The sequence below is a fragment of the Fukomys damarensis genome, unplaced genomic scaffold (genome assembly GCF_012274545.1).
Source record: "Fukomys damarensis isolate Sample0158 unplaced genomic scaffold, DMR_v1.0_HiC HiC_scaffold_11, whole genome shotgun sequence".
Lineage (NCBI taxonomy): Eukaryota > Metazoa > Chordata > Mammalia > Rodentia > Bathyergidae > Fukomys > Fukomys damarensis.
In genome coordinates, this window is record NW_022900923.1 from 21,390,713 (window position 1) to 21,413,890 (window position 23,178).

At 34.6% G+C, this 23,178-nt stretch overlaps 1 protein-coding gene across 2 annotated transcripts in view; it reads left to right on the plus strand.

Moving 5' to 3' along the window:
• Window positions 1-23,178, plus strand: part of Ralgps2 (Ral GEF with PH domain and SH3 binding motif 2) — a 128,752-nt gene that overhangs the window by 35,331 nt on the left and 70,243 nt on the right. For both annotated transcript variants that reach the window (XM_010630230.2, XM_010630231.2), the window contains exons 5-7: window positions 10,437-10,520; window positions 15,705-15,794; window positions 18,137-18,229. In XM_010630230.2, the coding sequence (XP_010628532.1) occupies window positions 10,437-10,520; window positions 15,705-15,794; window positions 18,137-18,229 (267 nt within the window). The remainder of the gene's footprint in view (window positions 1-10,436; window positions 10,521-15,704; window positions 15,795-18,136; window positions 18,230-23,178) is intronic.

Below are 23,178 nucleotides of genomic sequence, written 5' to 3' on the forward strand. Positions count from 1 at the left end.
GTGTAGGGAAGGTGGGATGGGTAGGGGAAGGGTAATAAGGGAAAAGAAAAAAATGTGAGATAATGAAAAGATGAAAATAAAGTGTTTGTAGATGGGGAGGGGACGAGGGGGTGAAGGGAGGGCAGGGGTAAGGGGAAAAAAATGAGAATCAAGACTTGTCATGTAGAGGTACAAGATCCCAACAATGAATGTAACTGTACTGTATCCCTAAAATGTACCAATAAACTCAATTAAAGCTGAAAATAAAAAAAGAAAGGGTTATCTAGCTCACAGTTTGTATAGGTTACAGTTTATAATTGACTGGCTGCAAGGTAGGGTAGCATAGCAGAGGGACATCACAGAGGAAAAACAGTTCATAGTGGGCAGAAGGCATCAAGCAATAAGTGACAAGTAGTGACTCTCTCTCTGTCCTTTTATGTCTTATCCAGGATACTGACCTTTAGGGTGGATACCCCTCACACCCAGGGTGGGGCAGCCTTAATCCTACCATCACACCAAGAATCAGTCCCAGGGTCACATCCTTGATCCTATGGCACACACACCCTAGATCCAGCCACTTCCGAAAAGTTCCACCTATGACCATATGAGGCTTTGGGGGGACATCTAGAAAAGCCATAACATTTCGCCCCTGGCCCTCAAAAGACTCATGTACATCCTTTTATGCAGATATTTATAAGAGTTGCCAAAGTCCTAACAGCTTCAGCATTGCTGAAAAGTCCAAGTCCAAAGTCCTCTGAGATTTAAGGCAAATTCTTAGCTGGGAGCCCCTATACAAATGAAAAGTTGAACACTTCCAGCCCACAATGGCACAAGAGAAACATTGCCATTCTAAAAGGTATAAATAGGGGGATAGAAAGGAATGGAACCAAAGAGAGTCCAGAATCCATCAAGGAAAACATTAGGTCCTGTATTTCCATGTCCAGCATTCAAGGTAACCTGTGCCCAAGATGTGAATTCCAAAGGGCTTGGGTGGCTCTGCCCCGGTCACACTGTGTGGTGGCAGCTCTCAAGGCTTCTCTCTAGGGCTGGCTCTGCTCCCTCCTTGCAGTTTTCCTCAGATGATCCATATTTCTCGTTTCTCCGACTTTCTGGAATCTCCACTGGACCTTTAGCTTCACATACTGTCTTCTCAGGGCACACTTCCTGGCCTACCTGGTCTTCTTCTGAAATCTGGATGGAAGTCTTCCTGACCCTACAACTCCTACATTCTGCATGCACCTAAAATCAATATCAGGTGGATGCCAAGGTCTGGAGCAGTAGCCAGGTTTCTTCTCTTTTGGGTATTAAGGGTCTAATGCCTTGATTGCTGAGCATTCTGAACCTAGTCCTGAGGAACAAATTCTCTAGACCTCTGCCATTCTGGAACATGTTGCTCTGGGGCTCTCTTCCCCAAATAAAGCCTTGTAAAGTGATGTGGCACCACCAAAATATTCTTGCTATATCAGTCTCATATAACCATCAAAATTATATTAAATCTGGCTTGCATAGACAGGACTTTGTCATTTGGCAAAAAGTTGTTTATTATGAAGTATTGCAGACATCTGACAGGGCATAAAGAATTACATAACTGTACTGTTGAAGCCTATCTATATCCTCCCACCGGGGTAAACACTGTCCAGTATCGGGCTATGTCATTTCTGTCCATTGGTTGAATTTATTTTTGTACGTATTCCTTAGTGATGTATGCTATGGCAGGTTTAAAGTTTTTCATGTCATTAATAGCCTATTAAGGGCTAAAGGTGTAGGGGAAGTGGGAAGGGTAGGGGAAAGGAAATAAGGGACAAGAAAAAATATGAGAAAAGGGAAAAATAGAAACAAAGTCTTTGTAACTAGGGGAGGATGGAGGGGGTGAAGGAAGGGCAGAGGAATGGGAAAAAATGAGAACCAAGATCTGTCATATAAAGGTACAAGATCCCAATGATAAATGTAACTGTACTGTATACCTAGAAAGTACCACTAAATTCAGTAAGATAATAATAATAGTAATAATATCCTATTGTTTTTGTCTTTAGCTTGCTTTTTATTGTTCAGCATGTATGTCAATATGTCCTTTAGTCCATTAATCACTGGGCTATAAAACATGAACATCTTTAAATATATTAAATATTGCTAAGTTGTTTTCTAAAGTGGTTGTGTAAATATTTATTGCATCAAAACTCTTGCTACTGATAAATTCCACAAAAAATTGAGCTATGTTCTCAGCCAGTCTTATGTACTAAAGTCTTATTAGAATAAAATGCTGTTTAGCTCCTTAAATATGCAGTAAGAATATTACCTTCATTAAAGAATGAAGGAATTCTTCTTAAAACTAAACCTTAAATATTGTGAAAAAATAATAGATATCTCTGAGACTATAATTAGTAAATTTATTTTCATATTTTTGTCCATTATACCAATATTCCAGTTTCTAAACATGACTGTACAGTGTATGAAACTTTATAAAACTGTATACATCCTTTATAAAATTATTTAAAAGATCTTTAATCAAGTTATATCAAAGGGCTTAAATAAAGGCTTTTTTTAAAAAATGTGTGCAGTCAGCTTTCTGTGTCCATGAGTTCTGCATTTGTTTATTCCATGTAGATAAAAAAATACTCAGGAAAAAATTAGGTCTGTATTAAACATGTAGAATCTGTTTTTCTTGTCATTATTCCCTTTTGAGGAAGCCTTGACTATATTCTGAAGGTTCTCCTTCATATTATATTCCTAGGATTTGGGGTGGTTTTTTTTATCTGATTGGAATTGTGATGTCCTACAAAGTTTGTATTCTGAAAGTATTGCCGTATTTATTACACTAGTGGATTTCTCTTCAGAATGAGTTTTGTACTATTTAGCGGAGTGACTTATGACAAAGGTGGCTTGCAATCCACTAATTCTCTGGGCTTTTTATAATTCTGAAGTAAAGATGAAATGCCTAACATCTGTATTGTACACTGGTAACATTTGCCTTTCACAAGATTTTGAAGTGTTCATAAAGTGACAATCTCTGTCTAAAAGTCTCCTAATGGACATTATATCAAAGTTCCACACTAAACCTTTGGATATCTGTAAGTTCTGCATTCAGGGATTCAGCCAACCTTAGATTGAAAATATTTGGGGGAAAATTGCATCTGTACTAAACAAATATAGGTGTTTTTTTTTCCTTGTTAATCATTCCCTAAACAATATTATATAACAGCTGCAAGTTGAGTGTCCCTGGTTTGAAAATCCAAAAGATTTTGGAGCATTTCAGATTTTAAAATTTCAGATTAAGGATACTTAACCAGTAAAGTATAGGCAAATACCCCAAAATTGGAAACATTTCTGGTTCCAAGCATTTTGAAAAAGAGATATTCAACCTGTGTAAAGAAAAGATGACTTAATAGCAACACTTAGTTGGAGTGTAAATTTGTTCATACCTTTAAGAGATAGCTTAATAACATTTATCATCCCAAGTATTTTAGATGAAGGATATTCAATCTGTGTTTACACAGCATTTACATTATATTAGGGTTTTGTGAGTAATCCAGTGATCCTTTAATGTGTGCAGAAGAATATGCTTAGGTTATATGCAAATACTATACCATTTTATATGAGTCTTGAGCATCAGCAGAGTTTTTTTACAGTGTGGGACAGGGCAGGGTGAGTCCTAAACCAGCAACTCAGTGGATACCAAGAGAAGACTTATCAATAAACAGACACTAAATAGAATAAGTTAGTCCTTCTGTACAACTAGGATACAGTAGAGATTAAGAAAGAATAATGGTAAAATTAAGGAAATTATGTAATATGTAATTCTGAATCTCATTAAAATTATTTCTGAACAACTTACAGTTAAGACGTTCCTGGCAGTATACGTGAAGAATTTTCTCTGTGCATACTTTTTAATGACTTTAATCTTGGCAGTAGTCAAAGTTCTAACATCGGGAATAAAATAATTTTATGTTTTATTTTAATGGATGTTACCATTTTCATTAGATATGGACATGAGTCATAAGTTTATGAATAGAGTGAAAGATTTGAAGATAGCAAAGACATGTAGGCTGAAATTTAGAGACTAGAATAAACTTGTTCTGTTAGAAACAAGATACAGCTGTTTTCAGTTTGTATTACTGCTGTTCATTACCATGAATTGTAACACAAAGAAAGGTAACACTCAAATCAGGACTAGAAAAAGTAAAGAGAGTTGTCCTCATGGAGCATAAGTATATCACTGTATCCATGAAAGGAGGAGATAGCGCCTGTCTTTACCTCTGATCTCATCATAGAGGCAGCTTTAACATATTGGAGGGTAGGAAAAGAGGGTATGAGTACATCAAAAATAGAAGGGCTGTTTTAAATTTATCACATTATAGTTTCAAAACATATTTTGTGGCTTTAAAAAATATAGGGATAGCAGTTATTACTTCATCTGCGGCAGACTTTTTCCACATAGCCTGAATGCTAGTGGTTATAGTATATTCCTTTAAAGTTTTCCACTTCTGAGTACAAAGATGCCTCAGCAATAGTTAACCTTCTCTCATGAGAGAAGTTGTTCCCCATTCGCAGTCTTTGAGATTCCCTTGCGTTTTCTCTGCCTCTCTAGATTTCTTTCTCTGTCGACATGCTGGTCTATATTGGCCTTTTCTCTTCTTCTGTCTATAGGTATCCTTACATCATCACCCTTAGAAAAGTCCTTTTAAGAGTTTGGAACCTACAAGATGAAATTTAGATCAAGGATTTCACTTTACAGATCAAACGTACAAGAAGTAAGAGAAGCTGTGACTCCCATGTATTCAGTAATGCTTATAGGGTAGGTGGTTGTCAGTTGTGGAGTTTTGCCTTACCCTGTGATTCTAAAGTAAATACTATTGAAAATAGGGTTAATAGTTTCATGACTCTAAATGAATCCATCTGTATTCTTTAAGTACACTTTCAGTGACATTAATAAATTGTCTTTATGTATCTGAGTTGATTGAAGATTTTCTTTACTGCTTGAGTTTTAAAATGACAAATTAAGGACAGGGTTGTAACTCGATAGAAAACTTGCCCAGTATGTTAGAGGCCTTGGGTTCAACCCCTAGCTACCACCACCAAAATATTTTTTTAAATTTAAAAAAAAAAAAAAAAAAAAGGAAGCTAACTTCATTAGAATAAATTTTTTTTTCTTTTTTTTCTTTTTGGTACCGGGGATTGAACCCGGGTCCTTGCAGCAGGCCACCGAACCACTGAGCTAAATCCCTGGCATTCATTAGAATAAATTTTAAAAGGTGTCAAGGCTGCTGTATTTCATTTAGCCTAGCTAATAAGATGGGATCTTATTTAATAGTGTACTTGAGATAGTCCTATTGGTAAGTCAGACTGTTAAAAAGACCTATGTGTGGTGGTGAACTCTTGTAATCCCAGCAATGCAGAGTCTGACACAAGAGGATAACCAGGAGATTGAGGCCCTGTGCTAGTGAGTTCAAGGCCAGCTTGGAATATATAGTGAGACCCAGTCCCAAGAAAACCCAAAAGAACAAACTAAAAAATAATCCTTTGAGTCACTAAGTTTACTTCAACTTTGTGGTGTTGAGAATACTATATCTCTTGACCAGGCTGAAACCCTGACAATACGAAAGGGAAACATACGGCAGATTTTTTTTTTTCTTAGATTATATACTTGTGACTTGGAGAAACATCCTAGCGTCTGAGACCAAAAAAAAAAAAAAAAAAAAGATTATAAGGAAGTCTTAATATTTTCTCTCTTTGGCAGGGTTTAATAATTTGAGGCAGTGAAATAACCTTACAGTACATAGGTAAACAGGAAAAAAAAATCAGACAAAAATACATGAATTGGCAAAGGAGAGACAAAAATGTGACACTCAAGGAAAGTGCCTGATGATTGATATTCATATATTGCACAGAGAGAAATAGCCGGGGGATGGGGGTGGGTAAGATACAAGCCATGGGAGGTTCAGGAGAGGAGCTACAAAGCCATCAGAGTGTCTTGTTAATGCAGCAGCCCTCAGAAGGACTACTATGGTGTAATCTCTCTAGGGCAGATATCAGACCCCCTGTACCTTCTTCATGTGAAAAGAATTTTTATAGGCAGGCGGGGCATCTTAGAGAGGGCCTCTGCCTGCATCCCCTGCTTATTTTTCTAATGTTAATAGATTTCTTTTTAAGTTTTTTTTCCCAAAAAAGTACAGCTTTTCAGAGGTATCCCTATGACTGCAGAGGTCTGTAGTTTTTCTGAATAACCAACTTGAAATGTACCAAAGGAGAATTTTGGAGGTAGCCTAGTTTGATCTGCCTCAAGACAAGAGAAAACTTTTTTTTTTTTCCACAAAGAATTAACTGTCTCTTCTGAAATAGAGGTGTGGGGCAAGGCAAAATTCCAGTCTGGATAACTAAATGCATGTCTAGGTTTAAGAAGAAACTAACGAGTGAGTTACTACTACGGTTTTAACTTCATAATTCACATAGTGGATTTTTGTTGTTTCTAAAATTATTTTATGATAATTATAGAGTCACTGGAAGTATAAGAACTAGCGCAGAGATAATGAGATGCAAAGGAAATTGCAAAAATAACAATCCACTTTTCTTCAGTTCCATCTTGCTTAATTGTAGTTCAATATCAAAACCAGGAAACTAGTACTTTACAGAATGTGTTTATTACTCTGCGTCATTTTATTATATATGTAGATCTGTCGGCACCACATTGTTCAAGGTGCATCGTCACTCATCATCACACAACTGCCTTGTGCTGCCCCTGTGTAGTTGCATCTGTCTCACTACTCCCCAAACCCTGGCAGCCACTTGGTCCTCCATTTTTATTGTTTATTGTTGTGTGAGATGGTCTAGTAGTATCTTTCAAAGGAGGAAATCTTTCTAAAGTAGAAACTATAACTTTATTAGGTCTTCAAAAATACTTGTTCTTTACGTTTCTTTAGAATGGAGCACTCCAATGATGTGTAAACCCATTTGTTCCCAAATAATGTATCATCTTTATCCCCCCACAACAGAATTTTCTTGAAGTGGGAAAGCATTAAAAAATTATGCAGAAATGTAAGAGTTGGATAGATTTTTTTAAAAACTCACCATTTTTTAAATTTGAGGAGTCATAAAAACTAATGGTGCTGCGAATGTAGCTCGGTGGTGGAACTTTTGCTCGGGGTATACAAAGTACTGGGTCAGTCCCCAATACCAAAAATGAAAAAAAATTGAAGTTTTTTTAAATGTAAAAAATGAAGATGATAGTTTTGTCTGGGTTTCTTATTTATGATGATAAGTTATAATGATAAAGACACCTAGATTGTATAAAGCACTTAGATATTACTTGTTTACTATTTTATTGCTGTTATTTCATTTAAAAAATAGACATCTGTTCTCAGGATGGGAAAGACTTCTTTAAAAATAAAAAACAGGCTCACAAGAAGACTGAGAGGATATTCTTACATAAGTTTTCTTTGAGTGGCAGGCACACAGGTGTGATTCACACCCTCACCTTACCTCTTTTCTCAATATTTAGCAACAAACTAAGCTCATAGTTAGGGAAATTAAGGCAATAATGTATAGAAAGAAGCGCATATACATAGTTCTGATAATATTTAAAGAAGTGACAATATAAATAATCCTAGTGGTAATATAAATAATTATTTTGGAAGGCAATTTGACAAGTGTCAAAGCCTTGAAAAGGTAATATGCTCTTTGACCTAGTGATTTCACTTCTAGGGCTATATTTCTAGGAAATGATCATAAATATCACAAAAGATGCAACATCACTTAGGAAAATGAGATCAGCCTTATGTAAAGGTCTATAATTGGGATTGAATTCTGTATCAAATGACTACTTTTGTGTGATTTGATTAGTTTAATTGTCATTTGATGGACACTGATTATAGAATTATAAATTTGGAAATTATATTAATTGGTTAAAAATATTCTGAATATTTATGGATTTAATCCTAGGGATTTGCCCCAAAATAAATTTTTTATGTAGATGTCTAAGTATGCTGTGGTTTTAGAAAAAACAAAAATGTTTCCTAACAATTTGCTGCTTTTTATATCATTGCCATATAATGATCAACTTATATTAATTGTGTCTAAACATTGTCTTTCCAGACACGGTAAATATGAAATGAGCATGTATCTGGGCTGCGTATGAAGCAGTATACACTTGATCTTGTTATTTTTTCAAATTGGAAAGTTCTCATCTCATGTAAGAAGTTAGTAATTCTTACATTATCCCTACCAGCACATTTACACAATTCACTTCTTTTCCCCATGTAGTTAGTTCAGTTTTGACTATGTAGCTGTGTTTTTTAGTTATACTCTGATTACTTACTCAAATTTTGGTTTTCTTGAGCTAAGAATTTACTTTAGCTGTCTGTATCTGTCAAGAAGTGAATGTAGTGTATTTCTCTTCTTCATATGTTGAAATACATCGACTTTTGTTTCATTTTTTTTAGTCCTATTGCGTCCCCAATATCTCTTCTCGAGCTCCACTGTAGGGTGCTCTTCTTAATGTCCCAGGATCACCTTTCCCTTTTCGTCAGGGAATTTCCAGTATATTCCGTGTTGTTCCTCAGATTCCAGGATCTCATGTCTCCCCCCTCCCTTCCCTCTTTTGTTTCCTTTCCTTTTCTTTCCCTTTCCCTTCCTTTCCCTTCATTCCCCGATTCCCCTTCTTTCCCCCTTCCCCTTTCCCCTTTCCTTGGGGTTAAAGCCTGGACCCTGAGCTTACTAAGCGCACTCTCCGCCACTCTCAGCTACCGCCCTCACCTTCCCTTTTCTTGGCTGGTTGGTTTTGTGAAGTATAGATTTTACTAGCTTCCCAAAAATAAATGCATGGAAGGCAGTTCCGTGAAATGTTTGTGCTCAAAACTGCCTATAGTCTTCTTTACTACTTAATTGATGTTTTGTTGGATATAGAATTCTAGGATTTTGAAGGCATTGCTTCAGTTGTCTCATAACTTCTAGGATTTTATGATCTCTTTTTCTCCATTGTCCTGCAGTTTTTTTTTATTCTGTGCTTTGACTTTTGTTGTTTTTAATCTGCTGTACCAAGCGCTAGGCAGGTCTTGTCTTGATTTTTAAGTTCTGGGCTATTGTATTGTATTATATTTTTATATTATTTTTCTCCATTTTCCTGTTACCCCAGTGTTGTTTTTTGCTCCTACTTTAAGCTTTTTGTTTAAAAGATTTTCTCACCTTCATCTCATAACCTTTCTATTGACTTTTTCTCATATTTTTTCATTTCCAGAAGCTTTTGTTTTCTTTCAGTATGTCTTTCTCCATATTTCTCTCTTTTTGGCTGACAGGTATGTTTTCTCATCTGTCTGACATGTAACTATATATTTTGTCTTTTCCTCATCTCAGTTTTTTTCTGATCCTTGACCTAACTTGAGTTTGTTTTTGTCTTGTTTTGTTTTGTTTTTTCTTTTTTCCTATGGATTCTATTTTCCTGTGATTGTGGCTGTTTTAAAAAGAGTTGGTAACTTACATGGGACCTTGGGTATCTTTGGCAAACTGAAGCCTATGGACAGAAATTATTTTTTTATTTTGTTTTGTTTTTTTGAGACAAGGTCTCACTGTGTGTAGCCCAGGCTGGCCTTGAACTTAAGGGGATCCTCCTGCCTCAGCCTTCTGAATGCTGGAATTACAGGCGTGTGCCACCACACCCAGATCTAGAAACTCATTTTCAGAATCAAATAAAATAAGTTTTATTACATTACATTTACCAGTATTTTTAAAGTGATTGTATGATAGTAAGTGAGCTTCTTTATGAACACATTGAATAAGATATAGAGGTGGGTCTTAAAACTGTCATAATTTTGTAGTAATTAATATAAATTATATTTTGAGATATTTACACTAACTGTAATGTGATAAGAAAGTAGCTCTGATTTTTTAAAAATTGGTGACATTCACATGTATAGCCAGAACAGTATAATCTATAATTTATGTTCCTAAAGAAATGTCTCATACTAGTTAGAGGTTGGTGTAGAATAAAAAGTGATTTAAAAAAAAACTTAAGTAATGTATCCAAGTTCTAGGGCTCTTTGAATTCTATTAATCAAATATCTGAAATCACTTACTGTCAGCTCGGAATAAGATACATAGAAGCTGATTGTGGGAGCCCCAAATAACTGAACGGGGCTCGACAAACTAGTAGTCTTCACTCTTAAGTTGTGGGATGCTAAGCTTTCAGTGCCTGCATCTTTCCTCTCGGGGTTCACATCTCTCCAGAGAATAATTCATCAGTATTCTGCCTCTGGATGAAAAGTTTTCCTCTCTTCTTTTAGACACCTGATTTCACGCTTCCTATATTCTAACAAAATTTACTTTTGTGGTTTTATTGAATGGCTATCAAATGAATTACGTTCTTTCCAAAAAAGAACAGAAATTGTCTTTAATGTTTTAAAAACCTTAATATAACAAGAAAACTGGGCTGTTTTTAATATTTACATTTAATTTTTACCTTAACATTACAGGAGCTCTCAAGTTGTGGTTGGAATAAAAAAGAAAAATATAGTTCTGCACCAAATGCAGTTGCCTTCACAAGAAGATTTAATCATGTGAGTTGTTTTTAAAATTTTGAGATTTAGTTTCTGAAATTAGTTCCTCAGTATGTGATTTTTCATTAGTCTAGTAACATCAATTCAGGGATATTTTTAGCCAGTAACTCTTCAAATATTTGTATATTCATCATCTTTTTTTCCTTTCTAAACACTATTGAAAATTTGTTAAAAGTTGACATTCTTTGCTGCTTGTCTATTTACTGTTCATTTTTTTCCATCTATCTTTATGCTCCATTCTGATTTCCTCAAATCTATATTTTAGTTCACTGGTTCTCTTCAAACGTGTTTTATCAGTTTCATGCTAACTACTTTTACTCTGGTGTCATGTTCTTATTTTTAATTTCTTAGATAATTTTGACCATTAATACTTTTTTTTTAAATGGGGATACATTTTAAAATGGGATACATTATGATAATCTAATACATGTATATAATATATATTAATCAAGTCAGGGTAATGAGCATTTCTGTCTCCTCAATGATAAATGATTTTTGTGTTGGGATTTCATATTCTTCTAGTCATTCTGAAATACATCATAAGTTGTTTTGGCCACTTGTTAATCTGTGCAAAAGAGAACCAGGAGTAATGAATGCAGTCTGTGTTGTGTTGTTGGTGCTGCTGATTGAATTTTCCTGCCGCTCTTCCAAGTATTCCTGTATTTAATTACCATTATTCCATTCTGTTCTTCTATAAGGTTGACTCACTGGTTCCACAAATAAATGAGAACATGTGGTATTTGTCTTCCTGTGTCTGGTTTATTTCATTTAACATAGTGATCTCCAGTTCTATCCACACTGCTGCAAGTGACACGATTTCTTTTTTTTTTTTTTTTAATGATATTCCATGATTTAAATAAACCATTGTATCCATTTATCCATTGAAGACATCAGGGTTCATTCCGTACTTTAACCATTGTGAATAGTACTGCAATAAATGTGGCCATACAAACTAATATCTTCCTTCCTTCCTTCCTTCCTTTCTTGTACCTGGGATTGAACTCCAGACCTTGCGCTTGCTAAGCAGGTAGCAGAACCACTGAGCTAAAGCCCCAGCTAGTATCTTTTTGGTATAGAACTTTTGACTTCTTTGGTTAAGTTTATTTCTTTTGTTTTCTTTTCTGTTCTTTTTTTTCTTTCTTTCTTTGTAGCTGTTGTGAATGGGGTTGCTTTTTTAATTTCTTTTTAGCAGGTTTGTTAGTTACATGTAGAAATGCTTTTATATGTTGATTTTTTATCTTAGTTTACAAACATTGTTTGTTCTTACATTTTTTAATGGAATCCTTCTCTACATATAGAATTGTATGATCCACAAACATGGATAATTTAACTTTATTCTTTTCACTTTAGATGTCCTTTACTTCTTTCACCTAACTGCACTTGCTGAGCCTTCTAGTGCTGGAGTAAGAGTGGTAAAACTGGGCATCTTTGTCTTATTCCAGATCTTAGAGAAAATGCTTTTTCTCCACCCAGTATGATATTGGCTCTGAGTTTTTCATTACTTTTGAGGTATTTTCTTTCTATACCTACTTTGTCAAGAGCTTTTATTATGAAGAAATGTTTATTATATACTTTATCTGCGTCTGTTGACTTTTTTTTTTTTTTTTGGCCTCATTCTATTGATGTGTCTTTAGCATGTTTATGGATTTCTGTTTTATTGTATCCGAGGATGAGTCCCACCTGATCATGGTATATATGATCTTTCTGATGTGCTGTTTAATTTTATAGAGTTTTTTTTTTTTACATCTGTTCATCAGGGATATGGCTCTGTTGCTTGCTTGCTTTCTTGCTTGCTTGCTTTTTGTCTGGTGTAAGGGTAATGCTGACCTCATTTAAAAGACTGACAGAGTAAATTTGTATATATTTATTTTTTTAAGTTTTTTATCAGTATGTATTTGTCATACATAATGAGCACATTCATCATAGGGTATTTGTACCTGTATATAATACAGTACATATATCTTAATCCCCCCATTCCTCTCTCCTTTCAAGCTTTTATTTTCTTTAATGTTTTATAGAATTCATTTGTGAAGCCATCAGGTCCTATGTTTTTTTAAAATGGGAGATTTTTAAATTACTACTTCATTCTATTTACTAATTACTAATTATTGGCCTATTTAGATTTTTTATTCTTGATTAAATTTTTGTGTTCCCCTTTTGTTCATGGGTTATTTAGCTAAAGTTTTGTCAATTTTGTTTATCTTTCAAAATCCCAGGTCTGGTTTTGTTTGTTTGTTTATTTGCTTGTTTGTATTGCAGTACTGGGGATTGAATCCAGGGTCTTTACACTGAGCTAAAAATCCCAGTCCTTTCTAATATTTTATTTTGAGACAGGGTCTCACTGAATTTCCCAGGTTGGGTTCAACTTGCAATCCTCCTGCCTTACCCTCTCAGAGTCCTTAGTTATAGGTGTTTTACCACCAGTTTTGTTGCTCTCTTTGTTTATTTGTTTGTTTTTATATGTAGTTCAGGTTGTATTTCTGCTCTTTCCTTCTTCTAATTTCCTCTTGCTTTCCTAAGTCTTTGAGGTGCATTGTTAGGTTGTTTAACATCTTTCTAGTTTTTTGACAAATACATTTACTGCTATAAACTTTCCTTTCAGTATTGCTTTTGCTGTATTGCACAGACTTTAGTATTTTATGTTATCATTGTCCTTAATTTCTGAAAATTTTAAATTTTTTCTTTTAATTTCTTCCATTACCTGTTGGTCATTTAGGAAAATATTATTCAATCTCCATGTAATTGTAGACTTTTCATTTTTCTTGTTGCTTTGTAGTTTTAAATGATTGTGGTCTGAGAAAAAAGAAAATATCATTTCATATTTTTAAACTTGATTTATAGCCTAATATATGTCCTGTGCTAGAGAGTGTTCCATGTGCTGGTGAGAAGAATGTATATTTTGGTGCTGTTGGATGAATGTCTTGTAGCTCAATTTGCTCTGTACTGTGATTCAGTTTAGATGTTTCTTTGATGGCTTTCTGTCTGGGTGCTCTGTCCTTTGAGAAAAGTGGGATGGTGAAGGCCCCCATTGTTACTGTACAGTATTTGACTCTATCTTTTTAGAGTTAATGTTGGCTCTTTGTGTTTTGTGAACCCATGTGGGAAGTATATTGACATTTTATAGTTTCTGGATTATTTCTTGAAGTCCTTAGAGTACTACTTCTCTATTTCTGCTAATCCTTACAAAGGTTGTTAGATATATCTTGGCCATATTGATCCATTTTTTATCTTCTGGCATAGACTATCACTGCTGAAATGTTTGACAATAATTAAATTGTCTTTTCTCTAAAAATCATTTTTTCTACATGACTTTTTTTTTTTTTTTTTTTTGAGACAGGGTCTCACTATGTAGTTCAGACTGGCCTTTAACTCACTCACTATGTAGCCAGGCTGTATTCAAACTGAGTTATCTTCTTGCCTCAGCTTACTGAATGCTAGGTTTACAGGAGTATGCCACCACACCCAGCCATAATTTTTTTTTTAAGTCTACCAATTTTATATTTTGGTTTTGGTTATTATGGGTCAGTATTCTTAGGTGTGGTTGGCCTTAACTGGGGCTGTCAGTTAGAAGATAACTATACTTAGCCTTTTCCAGCATGGTAGTCTCGGGTGATTGGGCTTCTTACAGCCCAATTTCTTCTATAGTTCTAGGCTCCCAGAGAGAATATTCCAGCATTTGAAGTAGGACTACATGGTCTTTTATGATTTCCCTCTGGAATTCCACATCAGTTTTTCCAATACTTTTTCATCAAAGCAATCACAATTATGCCCAGATTTAGCTTTTGATGAGAGCAATGACAGCGAATTTGTATTTAAAAATCACAATAGTATTCATCTTAAAAATTGTCTACCATTAAATTAAATCAATAATCATACAAGTTAGATTTGAATTCATAGTTGATTTTTGCCAAGGTTACTGTTAAAATATCTTAGCTGGGAATGCAGTTTAGTGGCAGAGGATATGACTTACATGTACAAGGCCTGGGTTTGATCCCTAGCACCAATGAAAACCCTATATTGTAACAGAGGGTTTTCTTGTGGGGGTGTAAGTAAATCTTGTTACTATGGAGAACTATTGCCATTAGTAGTTCAGATATGGCAAGTATTACGTGTAAAATATAAATTTGTAAAATTTATATTTACATTTGCATGTCCATGTAAAGTATTTCTCATTTGAAAAGTAAAGCATTATCTTTTACTTTTTGCACCAAGATTTCTAACCACATCCTGTTTTTAGATTTGTATAAGTTTGAACTAACTTAACAGTATTTTGATTCAATTTTCATAATGCAAAAAATAAAATATAATATACTTATTACATCAGAAATATTTCCACCAAAACTTAAAGATCCTAATCTGCCTTTTGATTAATGAATTTTAAAGAAATAAAAGATTTTATTGAATTTTAAAATACTGTAAATTTTTTCAAATGTAATGTTTATTTGAGAATGCTAACTTGGTAATACTCATACATTTTGTTTTCATCTTAATTGGGAATCTTCACCTTTAAATGGCAATGTAGGACTATACAGCCACCAAAAAGGAAAAGCAACAACAGGGCCGGGGATTTAGCTCAGCACTTCGGTGGCCTGCCTTGCAAGCACAAGGACCCAAGTTCAATCCCTGGTACCAAAAAAGAAAAAACAACAACAAAAACCCTACCAGTAGGATCTTTTGCAAGGTCTGCTTATTTATTTATTTATCTTTATTTTTTTTTTTACCCCCCCTGTACCAGGGATCAAACTCAGGACCTTGCACTTGCAAGGCAGGCATGGTACCACTGAGCTAAATCCCCAGCTACAAGATCTGCTTTCAGATCTCATCTAATTCTGCCACTATGCTTCAAAATACAGTAAAGGAAATAAAATACTTTTTATTTGTATAGTCTTCATGCTGCATTGTCCTGGTTGTGTTGCATTCTTTTAGAAAGCTCTTTTCCCTAACACTTCATACTAATTTTTCAAATTAATGATGTGTGTGTGTGCGCGCACACATACATTATCTGTATCTGTGTCATTATATGAAAAGTATGTAGTATTTGAAAATTATGTCTTGGTAATGTTAAAGGAAAAAATGAATCATTGTATTTTAATGCAGCTCTAGGAAGTTCGCCTGGTCATTTTTGTCATTAATTTGATCCTAGCAAATTAATATTGCCTTGAAATTTTGAATTTTTATTTTCAGGTGAGCTTTTGGGTTGTTAGAGAGATTCTTCATGCTCAAACATTAAAAATTAGAGCAGAAGTTTTGAGCCACTATATTAAAACAGCTAAGGTAAGCACAACTTGTTTAGTTCATTCAGAAATGTTTTAAGTGAATATTTGCCAGTAATACTTTACTTATTGTTTATTAATACTAGAAAATAAGGCTTGTTAATGTTTGTTTAGTTGAATGCCTATTGAATGCCTTTTCCTTTATCTTGCTTTCTTCACCTTTCTTTTACATCCTTTTTCCTTCTCCCTGAGTAGCTAATAAATAAATAAATTTCACTGAATAAATACTCAGAGGTCAGATTATGTTAACATACGATATTTATAAAATATTACATGATTTTGAAGGTGATGGAAAAAGCTATATAAGATTAAGTAGAAGAGTACATAGCTGTTTTTCAATTTACTTTCGAAATAGATCACCCTACCAGACATATGTAGAATAGGAATTCTTTTATTTTCAGAAGAATAATACAGATAGGGCTGGGATTTAGCTCAGTGGTTCTGCTGCCTGGCTCACAAGTGCAAGGGCCTGAGTTTGATCCCTGCTACCAGGAAAAATAAAATAAAAAAATATAGAGATGTTACCAAATATGTTCACTGAACAGTTATTGTGTGGTGCAGATAATGCATAACAGCAGGAGAGAACAAAATAGGACATTCCCAAAAAGGACACTGAGATAAACCTGTAACAATTCCAAATTTATGTTACATTCACCAGAGGTGTGTTTAATTATAGCCACATTGGGTTTTTTTATGATTCTTGTAATACATGTATAACTTACCTCACCTGTGAACAAAAAAGGTAGATTAAAGTGAGGATACCATGTTTGTTTCATAACTCTTTCCATAGTTTCCTTGAGCACATGGAAACAATTGTATTCTAACAAATTCTGGGGCACTAGGTGGCAGAGCTTGCCTTCTACATACGTGTTATTTTTCAGAAGTGTCATAAAAATTCAGAAACATTCTTTGTGACAAAGTAGATAAATACTGCTATTTAGGAAAATAGAAGTTAATGGCTTTTCTCATAGATTGTGAATTTCCATTTTTTTATAATTTTAGTTTTTTTGTTTGCTTCTATGCTCTACTCAGCATCATCAAGATTTGTTCATTAAATCTGTCCCATCTTTTTCATCATTAAATGATTCAATTTCTGTTCAGACTCTCCAAAGACTTTGAATTATATCTGACAGCTTAGCCTCTATCTCAGACCCTTGTTCTCTCATCACTGTCTCTTAAATCCCTCTGTTCTGACTCTCTGCTTTCTATATTTCTATATTTCTAAACTTTTTCCTTCAGTAGATTGTGCCAACTAGTAACATTCTGTAAAAATACATTGTATAGCTTTAAAAACAAAATACATGAAGAGATATAAGGAGTTGCTTCAATTGATTGTAGGGGCTTGCAAGTATGAAATCTGTCAGACATGCCAACAGACTGAAAATTCATACAGGAGTTGAAACAGTCTTGCAGCAGAATTTCTGCTTTGTAGATCTTTTTTCATTCTTACAAATATGAAGATTAACACAATGCCTAGTCTGCCATAAATGCTTAATATATGTTTAGTAAATAAAAAGTTCCCCAGCTCGATAATACGACCTTTCTGAAAGTGTCTACCCTGTTTTATGTTTATTATTTTGTTTTTATTTATTTTCTTTTAGTTTTCAGTGAAATGCCTCACCTCTGGCATTTTCTAGACCTGGAGTTTACCTGGTAGCAGAGTTAGGAAAGTTCTACGATTACTGGCTTTTAGATAGAACTCTTGGGGTATATGAAGTAGTGTGAAAAATCCAGGAAATTAGCAATATATGTCAAATAGAACTCTTGGCAAGTGGATGGTATCTGGTGTTACACATTTTCTGCACACAGACTCTAAAAATGTCCCAGAATGAATAAAAAACAAAGAATCTTAGGTTTGGGACAGAAGGAAGCTGGAACTTGAGGTCAGTGGAAACCCAGTTTGAATCATACCCCTGGAATAATGAGAATATTTGGCAGGAAAGCAAATCAGAAACCTGAGTAGACCCTTTCTTGAAACTTGGAACATAAAGTTGAAGATTAGTAATATTTCATTATAAGGAAAGAGACTTACTAGAACCAGGGTACATGTTCATACCAACTAATTTGGTACTGAATAATTGGGTTTTTAAAAAATACATTACACAGTTAGAGGTAGATTTATTCCCAGAATTTGGAGATAGTGGTCAGGGTAGAAGATGGAATTTTTATTATAGGCCCAAAACAACTTACCGTAAAGATAGGTACTCTAAAGACAAATCTCAACATTAGAAGTAAATTAAATATTAGAACAGTATCAGTTGCCAAAATTGTGCTTGTCACTCTGTATTTATTTTATATTCACTTTTAAATTTCTTATTCCTCCCTCTTTTCTTAAATCCTCAGAAATTGTATGAGCTGAATAATCTTCATGCACTTATGGCAGTTGTGTCTGGCTTACAAAGTGCCCCAATTTTCAGGTTAACTAAAACATGGGCGGTAAGTAATCTTCCTTAGTTAATGAAAAGGTTAACTTTCCTGCAGAAAGTAAAGGCATTAGTTTTTTTGTAATTCTTAGTATTATTAATATTACGGTAATAGATAAGTTTTAAATTATTTTGTACTTTGTTCTTTGAACTCTACATTTTCTCTGAAGTGTTCTATCAGATTTTTCAGGTAATTTGTAGGTAGCTTACAGTTTGAAATTTGGTTTATGCTCTTTTAAGAATCATTTTTGTAACCTTTTTGATCATCTTTGATAATACACTGTTCCATATTCACCTGATGGATGATGAATGCAAAAAATGACACAATCATGTTAAGATTACAATTTTAGGAAGTTTGAGAAAAATTTAAATTGTAAGTTTGAAAAAATTTAGTGATTTATACTTCCATTAGTTTTTAGTCAGAGTCTTAGGGTTTTTTTTTCCTTAAGACTAGTGGAAAATATGATGATAAACATGAAATCATTATATTCTACATTTTGATGCTATGTTAATCATATTTGGTTCTATCATTTTGATGAGATAAAGTGTGAATTTTGATATCTGCAACTACCTAATCAAAACATAATATGTGAGGGCCAGGGCTTTAGCTCAGTGATTCCGCCACCTGCCTTGCAAGTGCAAGGTCCCAGGTTTGGTCCCAGGTTTGGTCCCCAGTACCAAAAAAACAATAAAACAAAACATGTATGTGTTTAAATTTTTTAAACTTTATTGCAGTACTGTAAAAAACACATTGCCATTAATCCCCCTCAGAGTATTCCCCTCACTTTGAATATACTTATCCCATCATCATTCTTGCTACTTTCCTTTTGTTGTTGTTGTTGGTACTGAGGATCAAACTCAGGACTTTGTGCTTGCATAGCAGACACAAACACCAGTGAGCTAAATCCTCGGCCCTCTTGCCACTTTGGGAAGCAGTTCTAGAAATCTTTTGCAAGTATTTTGGCAACATTGAAAGAAAAGAAAATTGTGACTGCCACTGCTCAGTGCCATTCATGGAAAGGCAGGCTGGTAAAACACAATAACAATTCCTTATTCACCAAATCTGGCCCTGCGTAACAGCTGCCTCTTCAGTCAAAATGCCCATAAAAGGTACATGTTCTGAATCAGTTCAAAACCTGAGGCAGCCACAACAATATAACTAAAAACAATCACCATATAACGAGAATTGTGTTTAACTGGAGTTGGGATTTTTCTACAAGTGTTTGTACCAGAGTGTAGCACAAGAGGTCAAAAAGGAAGTATCTGAGTTGTTTTACTGTTAAAGAAACTAAGCCAAGTAAATTAGGGAGATGATGAACAGCGAGAAGGTAGTGGTTACTGGATTAGAAGTCCCAGTGGAGTCAAGTAATTTGCTGTATTCAAGATTACAGAAAGAGTAGAAGCTGAAAGGGACAGAGAGATCAGGTGATTAGAAAAGTCAAGAAATCAGAAATCCCAGCATATTGGGAATATTGTCTCTGTGAAAATTGCAAGCAGTAATATTTTTAATAATAATTTTGATTCATTGGCTCTTTTTCTCCATCTTCTAAAGTCCTCTAGATACATAGAGAAAATTACTTGTAGGTAAGTAAAGGCCAGTAATGTAAATGTTGCAATCTAATGTTCCCTTGTTTAATACAGTAGTTACTAGCTACATGTGGCTGTTAAATTTAGGTCATTAAAGTTAAATTAAAAATTTCAGTTCTTCAGCCATACTAATCACATTGCAAGTGCTCAGCAGCCACATGTTGCCTGGTGACTGTTGTACTGAACAGTTTATAGGATTCTATCATCACACAAAATTTTGTTGGACAGCATTCATCTACTGATGCCTTTAACTTGATAAATAGTGGAAAATTTTAGAGAGGAGAGTGGAGAAAGTGCGATGATAAGTTGGAAGAGATTGTGAAGAGCAAGGAACAAAGATTATGTGCAACTGACCTCTAGATTTAAAAGAAATAAGATGATTAGAGCAAAGGTTAAAGGCTGGAATTTTGCAGAGGAGGAGCATGAGTTTCAGAGGGTACAATTGGAATGGTTATATTGGATCAAGTTAGAAAAAATGTTGAGTTCCGTATCTACTAGATTTAAAATTTTTAGTGAATAAAGAATTGAGTGTATTTCGGTATCCCCTCACCCCATACTGGAGATTGAACTCAGGATCTTGTGCTTGCCAGGCAGGTGTAGTGCCATTGAGCTACATCCCTGCCTTGTTGTGGGTTTTTTTGTTTTGTTTTGTTTTTTATTTTTTAAGTGATAATGGAAATGTGTCATAAGTACATCTGTAATAGGGAAAATACTAGAAATTTTCTCTTTAACATCAAGGAAAAGAATACCCATCATATCTTTTTCTATTCAACATAAAAATATCCTGTGCATTATAAAAAATAAGAAAAAGAATCTTTATCTGAGTAATAGGGGGAAATAAAAATTGTTTATGATGTTCACTTACCTACAAGACAACCCCAAATAATTTGCAGAAAATTGTTAAAAACAAAAACATTTTTAAAGCTGAAAAAAAAAATTCTCCTTAAAAATTGAATATAGAATTCTCATGCAATCTAGCAGTTCTACTTCTGGGTATATATCTAAAAGAGCTGAAAGAGGAGACACAGATTTGTTTGTTTGTTTACTAGCCATTTGTTTGCTTGTTTGCAGTACTGGGGATTGAACCCAGGGCACTGAGCTGCCTCTCCAGTCCTTTTTTCATTTTGAGACAAGGTCTCACTAAGTCACTGAGCTACCCAATCTGAGCTTGAACTTGGGATCCTTCTTCCTCAAACTTCCTGAATGGTGGAATTACAGGTGTGTACCACCACACCTGGCTGACAGATACTTTTGTGTTAGTGTCAGTAGCAACAATTATTCACAGTAGACAAAACATAAAAATTCAAACCTCTATATAAGTAGATAGATAAATGAAAGGTACATGCATACAGTGGGATATTATTCAAAGGAAATTTTGTGATAATGCTGTACCGTGGATAAATCTGGCAAATAATTATGCTATGTGAAAAGAGAGGACTGAAAAGGACAAATATCATTTCACTTCTTTGAGGTACATCAAAATTACAGAGACAGAGTAGAATGGTGGTTGCCAGGGACTGCGACAAGTGAGAATGGGGAGTTATCATTTGATAGATACAGGGTTATTATGGTATACATCTTAATTGTACCTCAAAGGTTCGTGTGATAAAGGGTTGGTTGGTCCTAGGCTGGTGGTTCTGTCAGGAGGTTCTGCTCTTTGGGAAGTGAGGGGGTGTGGCCTAGTAGAAGGATGTTAGATCATCGAGGGCATGCCTTTGAAAGGATAATGGGCCTCCAGCCTCTTACCTTCTGTCTTTCCTGGCAACCACGAGATGAGCAGATGCACTCAACAAAGCACTCCCCACCATGATGTTCTTCTGTACCACAGGCCCAGAGACAAATGACCATGAACGGAAACCTTAAAACTGGAAATTCCATAAGCAAAAGAATATATCCATTACAAAACTACTTAAAATAGTTAAGACATGGAAGCAACCTAATGGACTGAATAGATGATTGGATAAAGAGTATAGTAAAGTAATGTTAGAAGGAAGTTTTGTCCCTTGCAACAACATGAATGAATTTAAAGACTATTATCCTAGGTAAAATGAACCTAACAACAGAGAAATATACCATGTCTCACATGTGGGGTCTCAAATCTAACACATAAAGGCAAAGAATAGAAGGATAGTTTGGGGAGTGGAGGAAACTGGGAGATGTTGGTCAACGGGTACAGTGTTTCGGTTACGTAGAATGAGTGAGTTCTGGAGACCTAATGCACAGCATGGTGACTGTAGTTAATAATTCTATGTTGTATACTTGAAATTTGCTAAGAGAATCAATATTAAAGATATTTTTACTATTTTTTTTTTACTATATATACACAAAAGGTAGCTTTGAGGTGATGGGTATATTAATCAGGTTGGTACACATTTCACTATACATAGCTCAAAACATGCATTTTAAATACAATTTTTATTTGTCACTTATATCCTAAAAATACTGTAGGGAAAAGATTGATTTAAAATATAGGAGGAACAGAGCTCCAGTGGCGCAATCAGTTAACACGCGGTACTTATATATAAAATATAGGAGGAAGGATCGCTGTGAGTTTGAGACCAGCCTGGGCTACGTAGTGAGTTCCAGGTCAATCTCAACTGCATGGTGAGACCCTGTCTCAAAAAACCAAAAAAAAAAAAAAAAAAAAAAAAAAAAAAAAAAAAAAAAAAAAAAAAAAAAAAAAAAAAAAAAAAAGAAATAGGAAGAGGTCCTGAAGAAGGAAATGGAAGTTAGAGACATGGGCCCTGTAACAGATACCGTATTTATTGTATAATTTGAGCAGTGTAGGATTTGAGCAAGTTCAGATATGTCTACCAATAATAACAGAATAAAAAAGCCAGAAATAGATCCTTGCTTTAGAATGTTGATGTGATAAATAGATTGTAAGTCCATGAAGAAATAGATTATTTACTAATTGGAACTTGAAAATAGGTTATTAAGACAAAAAATAAAATCTAGCCTCTGCCGCACTTAAAAAAATCATTGTCAGGGCTGGGGATTCAGCTCAGCACTGCCTGGCTCCCAGGTGCCAGGTCCCAAGTTCATTCCCTGGTACCAAAAATCATTGTCAGACGAATGTGAAGTGCAAAACTTTCAAAATTCTGGAAGAGAAGTGGGTGATTATCTCTCTTGGCGTGGCATAGATAGGGATTTTTTTTTTTTTTTACATGCACAGTGTTCCAGAAAGAGAGAAAAGATAGATATATATTCTGTTTATCAAAAGACCTTTCATCTTTAAAGAAAATTTAAGAGAGCAGGCCAGGGTATAGGTACAACAGCTGTAAATGATCAGGAATTTATTAATAAGAACTGTAACAAAGCAAAAAGAAAAAAATTAAAGTGAGCATTATAAAGCTTTTTTTTAGAAAAGAAAGT